This window comes from Apium graveolens, chromosome 9 (genome assembly GCF_009905375.1).
Source record: "Apium graveolens cultivar Ventura chromosome 9, ASM990537v1, whole genome shotgun sequence".
Taxonomy (NCBI): Eukaryota; Viridiplantae; Streptophyta; class Magnoliopsida; order Apiales; family Apiaceae; genus Apium; species Apium graveolens.
This window is the reverse complement of record NC_133655.1, coordinates 229,879,619-229,890,878: the sequence shown is the minus strand read 5'-3', so window position 1 is coordinate 229,890,878 and position 11,260 is coordinate 229,879,619. Positions and strand designations below refer to the sequence as shown.

The 11,260-nt window shown below is 34.3% G+C and overlaps 1 protein-coding gene across 5 annotated transcripts; it reads left to right on the top strand.

The window, feature by feature from the left end:
• Positions 1 to 206: 206 nt before the first annotated feature.
• LOC141687372 (uncharacterized) lies at positions 207 to 3,182 on the top strand. Of its 5 annotated transcripts, none has more exons than XM_074492619.1 (5): positions 207 to 338; positions 1,272 to 1,422; positions 1,555 to 1,662; positions 2,536 to 2,610; positions 2,699 to 3,182. In XM_074492619.1, the coding sequence occupies exons 2-5, from the start codon at positions 1,289 to 1,291 to the stop codon at positions 2,928 to 2,930; spliced, it is 549 nt and encodes a 182-aa protein (XP_074348720.1). In that variant the 5' UTR covers positions 207 to 338; positions 1,272 to 1,288; the 3' UTR covers positions 2,931 to 3,182. The 5 variants fall into 5 exon arrangements, with proteins under 5 accessions (XP_074348720.1, XP_074348718.1, XP_074348721.1 ...); XM_074492617.1 differs by having other exon boundaries at positions 1,206 to 1,422; XM_074492620.1 differs by having other exon boundaries at positions 208 to 338; positions 1,245 to 1,422.
• The last annotated feature ends 8,078 nt before the right edge of the window (positions 3,183 to 11,260 follow it).

The following is an 11,260-nucleotide window of genomic DNA, read 5'->3' as shown; positions in this document are numbered from 1 at the left end:
AGATACTCACTATGTTCTACTGGATTATTTATATTAGGGAATGAGGGATCGACACATATTTTAAGATTTTCGTAAAATATCGTTTCCTAAATAATTTTATATTTTTTTAAATAAAAATATAATATTTAAATTTTTATACAGAAAAAAATATTAAAAAAATTATAAAACTATATTTTATTGTAGCCTGTGCGAGAAAAGTATATAAAGAAGGTCGGCCGGAGGGAAGGAGTAACATTTAACGTAGCTTGGTAAAAGAAAAAAACATTTAACGTAGCTGACAACTGTGTTGTTTCTTATGCCCTAAAATTTTGAAGTCTTTCAAAGTGGTCAAGGTTGAGGTATGCCCAAATCTCTTCTCATCTTCATTGTACATATATATGTTGTATTTACGTGTGTGTAAACTTCTTTTTTATTTGCAAAGATGTGCAGTTGATTGTTCAATCTGATATTATTAGTGCTTTTTGTTGGCGGGTATATAAATTAATGATATCAAAGTGAGATATTGAAATTGTTAAACTTTTGGATGGAGTGAAGCAAGAGTTTGCTGTTTATGTGCCAAGTGTTTGATAAAAGTCCTCAAAGAAAATATAATTTTAAAGTATTTGTTCTGACCGGATGGCTTGTTTATTGGTCCCCTAAAAATGCGTTTTACTTGTTTTTGGAAGGCTTTATTCGATTATTTGTCGTGAAACTCTTATTCTATCAGGTGGGTTCGTTAAGGTTAGACTGGGTTCGTAAAATACAGGGTGTGTAAGGTTAGAAGTTGGTACTAGAACAGAAACCAGTATGCAATTATTTTACATGAGGTTAACATTTAAATAAAAAAAGTTATTCTTAAGCTAATTATGCTTGTAATCGTTAACACATATACTTTAGATATACTGGTCTGGACTGTGTTCCTATAGAGCCAATTAAGTTAATCTGGTTTACATATAACTAATTTCATAATTTTAGTGATATCATGTATTGCTTGATATAATCTGTTATCAGCATCAGCCGCTTAAGTATGTGTATTGTATTTAAGTATGTGTATTGTATAATAACTAGTTGTATATTGTATGGTAGTATTGTAATCAATGATGTAGTTGATGTTTTGTGAATTAGGACAAGTAGTAATTCTGCCTAATGATGATTTTTCGTATTAAATGATTAGGGGACAGAATATATATTGTTTTTGGCGCACTTATGCCATTCTGGTTCTACAGTTTTTTTCACACTACTTCAGGGATTTATAATCAATTCAGTCTCTTTTTTCCTGCTTGTGGACAAAGAGGTTCATAGCTGAAGCATGAGGAAGCTGAAGTTTCATGAAAAGAAATTACTGAAGAAAGTTAACTTTTTGGAATGGAAGAGGGAAGGTGGTCATCGGGAAGGCCATGTTACACAACGTTACCATCTTACTGCGCGGGATGACTACAAAAAGTACTTACATTCCGTAATTATAATGCTGTATATAGTGTACAATTTCTTGTAATTATGAAACTTATGTTTGTCAGTTACAGTTTCTAAAGTTCTCGAATTTAATTTTGTTGAATTCTTTTGTTAATTTTATAGGTACAATAGTATATGTAGAATGGTGCAAAAGCTGGTGAATATTTTAAAACAGATGGACCAAAGGGACCCAGAACGTATTCAGATGACCGCTTCCCTTTTGGAAAAGCTGTGAGTTAATCTACAAATTATTTATTATTATTATTTTAGCTAAATGAGAAATTGTATAAACAAGAGGAGAAGATTCAAGAGAAACTTGGGCATACCCTAGTTATTAGAGAAAGGACAGGCCCTTTCCTCTACAAAAACTCACTCAGATAAAAACTAGAGGCTTAAAAATAGCTATATAGCATAAACGAACTATAAAGTAGTCGAAACTGAAGTCAAATATACGACACTGAAACTAGTAAACTGAAAATTAGAAGGCCGAAGTCCTTTCTAGCAGCATTCTGAAACTCGGGACAGCCAAAAACTGATCTCCCAAGTTGATATATGATCGAAGCCCTATTCCATTTCTCCAGGTCCTTCAGCCCCAGCCTCCCTTCAAGTTTAGGATAACAGGCATCACACCATGCTACCTTGTGAGACCTTTGTCAACTAGGTCACCGCACCAAAGAAATTTCGCAAATATTGATTAGATAGATTTAAGCATTCCTTTTTGCATTTATTTCATGTATATTTTGTTGCATAGAGAAAGACTGGATATCTCATGCACAAGCTAGCCTGAATCCACTATGCATTCTATTAGAGGACCAGCTTTGGTTATTGTATAACAAACTATTTCATACAATTATATGTTGTACTGGCACGGTCGGGAAAATATAAACCTCAACGGCAGAAATTATTTTCTCTATTTAGTTATAATTATAGAATTGTATGACTAGAACTTTTCTTTAGTTTTTCCTTGGAATTATTTTTCAGGTTTTGTTGCATGATATTTTCAAATTTCTGCGGTAACCAAAGTGTTTGCTTACATATTACATCTTTGTTATACTATTTTGCTATTTGCTATCTGAAAAGATACACCTATGTTGTAATTTGCAGGTATAATATAGGTGTTATACCATCCAGGAAAGATTTGAATTTATGCAAGAACCTGTCCGTCTCCTCATTTTGTCGGTAAGTAGATTGTCTGTGTATTCCAGTTAATGAGCACTATATATTGGTCTGCTTAAATGCGATACCCAGTGTGTTTTGTAATTGGCAGTCGTAGGCTGGCGACAGTTTTGGTACGGTTAAAGTTTGCTGAACATCTTAAAGAAGCTGTTACATATATAGAGCAGGGCCATGTCCGAATTGGTCCACAGACAGTGACAGATCCGGCATTTCTTGTAACAAGAAATATGGAAGACTTTGTTACTTGGGTGGATACTTCGAAGATAAAGAGAAAGGTGCTAGAGTACAACGAGCAGCTTGATGATTACGATGCAATGAACTAAATTAACGGAACAAATTTTGTTAGTAACCTAGTCGTTGGGGAAAAGAATTGTTATGGATTAGTGTACCAAATTTTGATTCCCAACTTCTGTGTGATGAGTTCTTATACCTGGGTCTTCCATTACATTTGTCAGTTATGGTGAGCGTTAAATTTTGTTGTAGCTCTTGTGCATTCGAAATATTATCACCAACTATCATCACTTATAACCCTCTTTAATTACGAGTTCAGAAATGCTGGATATAAATTTGTTTTAGGGTATGTCTTGGATTTTGTTGATTGGGAAATCCTATTATAATGTTCTATAACGGGATCTGATTAGATTGATGAAAGTGGAGCGTTTATAATGGAAACAGGTGAATAGCGTATTTGTGTATATTTTTACAGAGACTGTCATGCATAGGGGGTGCTACTACAAATAGATTGGAAACAGCTAATTTTACACTATCATTTGTCATCTGTTTTTGAGAAAGCTTTGAGAGCCTCCTACATTTTTGAAATTTTATTTACCATTAATGTAGCCCACTGTCGATGTTGAAAGATCAGGCGGGGATGCCTGTGGATGCTACACTTTCGGCACAATGCATTTGGAGTTGACAGGTGTATATAACATGCAGGGAAACTCTTTCTTCTTGTGGGTATTATTCTTTCTTATTAGCATGAGCATTTTTTATCAAATCGTTGCGGATTTGGTGAGTTGTGAACAATAAAGATAAGTCGTTAGTCTTTGAATGTTGAATCACTTATTTGAAACACAAATAAAAGAACAGGGTTGAGAGAATTATTTATATAATGGCAAATTCAACAGTGATCCAAACATTCAAATATGAGGCAGATTACCCAAAATTCCATTTCAACACTGATCCAAATGGTGATACAAATTTGGATTAGTGAAATTGGATCACTACTGTTCACTGATCCAAATTTGGATCACTTGGTTTAATATAAAATAATAATTTTGTTATTTGTAGTTTATGAGATTTTAAATTGAGTTTTGATTATTTAATTATATAATTAATAACAGAATATAATTAATAGTTAATAAAATTTATTTTTAAAACAAAACTTAAAATATAGAGGAAACATAATTTCTTTAAAATTTAAAAATAAAAAAATAAAGAGGCATATATTGCATTAGAGATTCATTAATTGAGCATTTGTGGGAAGAATATATTAATTCGGAAAATTAGTGTAACGATATTTTGTATATTAATTATTGCAATAAATGTGTTTTTCGTGAATTAAGTGCGCAATTTTAATATTTTTATGTATATTGTTTTTTTATTTAATTAATTTATGAAATGTTATATATGTTAATAATGATTAAATGATAAATTTAAGATAAAATTGCTTAATATGATATTTATATATTATTATATGTAAAAAGTAATTTGGATCAGAAATTTGGGTGTTTTTCCTTGGAGATGGAAAATCCGACCACCGGATTTTATCAATTTGCAAATCCTTCCTCAATTAGTTAAAAGAATGAAATTGGCTGATATTATGACAATAATAGATAGCATAGATATCATAATGAGTTGTAGTTGGTCAGAAATTTGGATCAGTATTTGAATTAGTTGGTAATTCAAATTTGAATTTTTGGATCAAAACTGTTGGAGATGGCCAAGGAACCGAAAAGGAGCCAAGCGTTTGGCTGGGAAGCTCCGAATTAAAAACTCAAATCTGAATACCTTGAGATGCGGATTTTTTAGAATATGGGCGGTCACAGTATGCAAAGGAATTGGAGAAGGGAATTGGCTTGCTGAATTGGGCTACTATAACAGGATTCCATTCCCTTATGGTCAAACAAGTCAACGACCTTTCTTTTGTGTTAAGCCCTTCTACAAGATGAAACTGTTAAGAAAATAGGGGTAGGACGGACTCGAACTTGAGATCTCCTACGACCGGAAAACTTTGATACTCATACATGTTAAGTTATTAGTTTTCCTTAAAACTCAAGATGTTAGGAATCGGGCTTATCAATTGTACCTAATATCATTAACAAGTTATGTTACTGACTTACTGGTGTAGTCATGGAAGAGTTGTTCTCATGCAAATTTTTTTTAATCTTGGCCTCTGGTTTCTCTGTAGGACATGTAGTCTTAAAATGTCCTTGGCATGTGGACCCTGTATGTTATGCATTGTATATCGAATTGTGATTTCTATAGATTTTCAGGCTCCAGTCGGTGGTGAGGAATATAAACCAACTTTCCCTGAAACTGCTCCTATGATCAATTTGGCATCGAAGATGATTAGTGAAGGCCCGGGGTCTGAATTGTGGCCAGGGAAGCAAATCCAGATTCACCAATAGATGGGTGAATCAAGCTTTGATTCTTGGAAGTCTGAAATAGCCTAAGCGTATTGTTAAGCATGTAAAATTAAGAGGAAGTACTATTAGTCTATGCGCCGGTCCTTAATCTTTCAAGAATACAGCTTGAAGATGTGGCAAAGAACATTTTATTTCAAGAACACCAATGTCCCCATCTAAACTTTCTTTCATCTGTTTATTTTTATCGACAATTTGAGTATGGGGACAGTTAAGTTGGTTGTTTTGGTAGATTATTTTCTATATGGGCGATGAATACATAGCAGATGATGTGGACAAGAAAGCTTTGCTTGCTTATATATCCATTTATTTGAAGCGTCCTCACAAATTGTGGGGTTCATCTCTTTTGTAGGTTCCGTTTAGCTTGTTTTACTTCAGAAGATCGAGTTGACTTGAACTATTAGATAGCAAGACATTGACATTGGTATTTTTAAATGGCCACAATATTCGGCATTTTTTTTTCTCTCCATATGCATGCATTCAACAGCCTTCTCGGGTTAAAAAATAATACTAAGTCCAAAAATATTTAACACCATACGATGATGTACCGCAACATTTTCATTAAATACATGTTATGCTAAAATTTTAGGATCTCTCTCTAATAGTCCTGTTCTCGAAGTTGGTTAGTCGGTTAGAAAAATGTTAGAAATACACTATATACATGGGTGAGGGCTGTCTGACAAGAGGATCTGAGACATTGGGCATTATATTTTAAGCAAGATATAGTGTGGATTGATAATCATCCTTGTTGGTTGGTTGCCGTTTCCAGACGCCTCAATTTTCAATCACCCCAACAAGTGTTAGTAGTAGGCCAAGAACCGTGACGGCATGTGGCTTGATTCTTTCTTAGGCTTTGAATTCTTCTGTCGGTGCTACACCGCTGCTCTGCTACTACTTCTCCATTGTAATTATAATAATTAACTAATAATGCATCACCATGCTTGCTGTAATTTTCTTTCTTTTTTTTGGTAATTGTCAAGTAAATAAATGTAGAATTCTCACATACATACTAATAACTGCGAATTTCATTAAATGAACTCTAATTTGGAGTGGCAATCAAGTATTTATGCTTCCCCTCTAATTTTTTGCCGACACCGTTGCAGCAACATTAAATCCGAGGCTACAATTTTAGGAATTAGACACAAAAATCACCTGTATATACATTTATGTAGTACTACTTTCTTTGTGTTGTTATTTAATCATGTCATGCGTATTCATTTCAAACACAAACACTCATTGCAAACTTCGATTAAAAGTTTTAATTCTAATAAATAAAATTTAAAATTACCCGGATACACACAAAATACACGAACATTTAAAAGTAGACAATGACTAATATGTTAGTAAAAAGTAAATTTAGAAGTCGAATTTGTTGTCTTAAAATTACTACTACAAGGATATAAATCTGTTGGAATTGGGGGTTGAAGATATTAGACACATCCGGATTTATAGCTTCCCAGTTTATTTATTCTTTGTACCCGAAAAAAAACACTATGTGCAACAACAATAATTGTTTTTGTTAAAATATTTGAATAAAAATAAAGTGATTGTCAGAGCGTATCGAGAATAAAGTGATTGTCAGAGCGTATCGAGTAAGTCTCTCAAATCTTACCGAGGAAGACTTGTAAAGCTTATCGAGGAAGACTTGTAAAGTTTATTGATGAAGTTTTGTAATACTTAATGAATAAGATTTGAATAGCTTACTTAGTAAGCCGTGTAAACCAATTACTATAAATAGCTCATTTAGTTAATGAAATGAAAAATAACTTTCTCTCCATCTTCTATTCTCCTATACTTCCTCTACATTAAATATAACTAATATTTTCAGTCAAGGTTTATAACAAAGGTTTATAACACGTTATCAGCACGAGTCTCTGCCAACTGAAGCTTTATTCTCGAAAGAGCTACGACTTATTTTGACCCACGAGTCCCTATCAACTAAAACTATTTCATAAAAGAGGTACGTTTTCTTTTCCTCATTTTCTTCTAAATATTATTACATATTTATGTTACTATTTGAAATCTATAAAGATGGTTATGCCGTCAAATAATACTATAAAGATGGCTCTGTTATCAAGTAATATAAAGATGGCTCTGCCGTCAAGTAATACTACTATAAAGATGGCGCTCCCGTCAAGTAATAATTAAAAGTTTTCTGGCCGGTTATGCCGTCGTAACTTTTGTATAAACTTATTATTTCAACTTGCATGTTTAAATATTATGTGACATATTATATCTTATTTAAAATCTATTCAGAATGGCGAATCTTGCAAAATTAGAGTTTCTTGCCTTGGATGTTTCGGGAAATAATTATTTGTTATGGGTCCTTGATGCGGAATTACACCTTAGTGCTAATGGCCTAAAAGATACTATTGACCCGGAAAAAATCTCAATTGTTGAACAAAAGGCAAAAGCGATTATCTTTCTTAGGCATCACATCCACGAAGATCTAAAATCTGAATATCTCACTATCAAAAATCCACTCACCCTTTGGAATAATCTCAAGGATAGATTTGATCATCAGAAATTTGTTCACTTGCCATCTGCCCGATATGACTGGATTAATTTGAGGTTACAAGATTTCAAATCTGTAGCTTAATATAATTCTACTCTTTTCAAGATAAGCTCAAAATTAATTTTATGTGGTGAAAATATTACTAATGCTGAAATGATTGAAAAGCCCCTCTCAACCTTTCACCCCAACACTATGATCCTGGCTCAATAATATAGGGAGCGTAATTTTTAGAAATATAGCGAGCTGATATCTCTCCTTCTTGTGGCTGAAAAGAATAATGAGTTGCTACTGGAAAATCATCAGATACGTCCCTAGGCTCCGCCCAGTTACCTGAAGTACATAACACATCATTCTTGAAGAATGAACGTGGGAAAGGGCATAGAGGAGGACGGGGTTATGGATGAAACCGTGGACGTGGAAATTTTCGTGGTCGGTTTCACAATCAATATCATTCTGGCCACCTGAAGTGGCAACATGATGGTTACAACTCTGGCCACCAGAAATGACAACGTGAAGTGCCAAATAAAATAAAGGCACCCCGAGAAGGAGAGAACCGAGGTATCTGTCATAGGTGCAGATCTGAGGGGCACTGGAAACGTACTTGTCGCACACCCAAACATCTTATTTATCTCTACAAGTCATCCAAAAGGAATAATGGAAAGAGAGTAGAAACCAACTTCGCTAATTATAATCTAGTTAATGAACCAGTCAATAAGGCCTCAAATGAAATAGACACTGGTGCTAATCTTTATTATGGTTTAGACGACTAGACTTCATATGTATTGTCTTACTTTATTTATTTTCTTTGTGTTTTACTTATGTGCTCATTTTATGTACTTGTTTCATGTTGTTGTTCTATCTACTCGGTGTATTTTTAAAGATGTTTTTCGTTTATATATGTATAGAGATGGAAGATATATGCATTGTTGACTGCACAACCACACACACTATTTTACAGTGTCAGAAATACTTCTCACAGTTGACTAAAACCAACTCACATGTCTGGACGGTATCAGGTACATCAAATATAATAGAAGATTTTGGGAAAGCTAGTTTTCTTCTACCAAATAAGACACACATACACATACAAGAGGCTCTATACTCTAGCAAGTCAACTAAAAACCTATTGAGTTTTAAAAATATCCGTCTTAACGGGTTTCACGTTGAAACTATTAATGAGAATGAAAAAGAATACCTTCTCATCACCTCAAACACCGTTGACAATAAAAGGGTCACCTCAAACACCGTTGACAATAAAAGGGTCCTAGAAAAATTCCACTCGGTTTCTTCAGGATTATATGTCACGAGTATACGAGTTCTTAAATCTCATAGTGTCAACATCCCCAAAGATATAGACCCAAAACTACTTTCCCCTTGACACGAAAGACTCGGTCATCCAAGAGTATCTATGATGCGTCGTATCGTTGAAAATTCTGTGGGACATACTCTTAAAACTCAAAAGATAATATCCCAAGATGAACTTCATTGTTTAGCATGTTCCTTAGGAAAACTGATTGTCCGATCATCCCTAATTAAGCTTCAAACCGAGTCCCCAAAATTCTTAGAAGAATTCAAGGTGACATTTGCGGTCCTATTCATCCATCTTTTGGCCCATTTAGGTACTTTATGGTTTTAATTGATGCGTCAACTCGATGGTATCATGTATGTCTACTTACAGCCCGAAATACAGCCTTTTCCAAATTACTTGCCCAAATAATTAAACTCCGAGCTCAATTTCCTGACCATCCCATTAAATCAATCCGACTAGATAATGCTGCTGAATTTACATCTGCAACTTTTAATGAATATTGTATGTTAGTAGGAATCTCAGTCGAACACCCGGTGACTCACGTACATACAAAAAATGGTTTAGGAGAATCCTTAATTAAAAGACTTCAACTTATTGCCCTTCCCTTACTCCTAAGGCAAAGTTACCTATATCTGTTTGGGGTCATGCAATACTTCATGCTGCAAATATAATTAGAATAAGGCCTTCTGCTTACCACAAACAATCCCCTCAAGAATTAGTTCTTGGTCAAGTACCTAATATATCTCATTTAAAAGTATTTGGTTGTGCTGTGTATGTTCCTATATCACCACTACAAAGAAATAAAATGGGACCTCAAAGAAGAATTGGTATATATGTTGGTTTTGATTCTCCATCTATTATATGATATCTGGAACCATTAACTGGTGATATTTTTACCGCTCGCTATGCTGATTGTCATTTTGATGAATCCATGTTCCCTAAATTAGGGGGAGATAATGATTTGCATAAATTAAATTCCCAAATATCATGGAATGCATCAAGATTAAATTCTATTGATTCACGTACTAATCAATGTGAATTTGAAGTTCAAAGAATTATTCATATGCAAAATATTGCTAATCAAATGCCGGATGTTTTTAGTGACTCTAGACATATTATAAGGTCACATATACCTGCTGTTAATGCTCCGGAACGAGTTGAAATCCCTACTAAGAAATCAATTCCTGAAGAATTGATTGGTGATTTAAAGCCACGCCAGAAGCGTGGTAGACCTATTGGTGCAAAAGATATTGTACCACGAAAACGGGAATTGATTGGAATTGCCCCAGAAGTGGCAAAAGTTTCAGAATATAACCCCAGAAGTGGTATTTCCTGCTGAAGAGATTCAAGCCCCTGAAGTGGCTGTAACAAAACTCCCAGACGTGGGATTGCCTCCAGAAGAGAATGTTGCCCCAGAAGTGGCACATGCCCCAGAAATGGCACATGCCCCAGAAGTGGCAAATGCTTCCACAGAAGTAAAGGTACCTGAAAATTATGAGATCTCAATGAATTATGTCCATAACACGAAATTACTGGATCGTGAGAGTATTGAGGTTGATGATGTATATGCTTTTTTCGTGGCATCTGATATTATTATGAATTCCGATCCTGAACCACAAAGTGTGGAAGAGTGTCGACACCGAGATGATTGGCCAAAATAGAAAATTGCGATTCAAGAAGAATTGTAATCCTTGCGCAAGAGAAATGTATTTGGACCTGCAGTCCAAACACCAGCTGGTGTAGTCCCTGTCGGGAATAGATGGGTGTTTGTACAAAAACGAAATGAGAGAAATGAAATTGTGAGATATAAGGCCCGGCTAGTAGCCCAGGGATTCTCTCAAAGACCTGGTTTTGATTGCCAGGAAACATACTCTCCTGTGATGGATGAAGTTACTTTTCGTTTTCTAATGGGTATGATTTTTATGGAAAAACTGGAAACACGTTTGGTGGACGTTATGACAGCATACCTATATGGATCACTTGATAGTGATACTTATATGAAAATTCCTAAAGGGTTAAATATTGAGGACACTAAGCCTTGACATTTATATTCTATTAAATTACAACGATCATTGTATGGTTTGAAATAATCTGGTCATATATGGTACAACAGGCTTAGTGAATACTTATTGAATGATGGATATGTTAATAATCAAGTGTGTCCTTGTATTTTTATTAAACGAT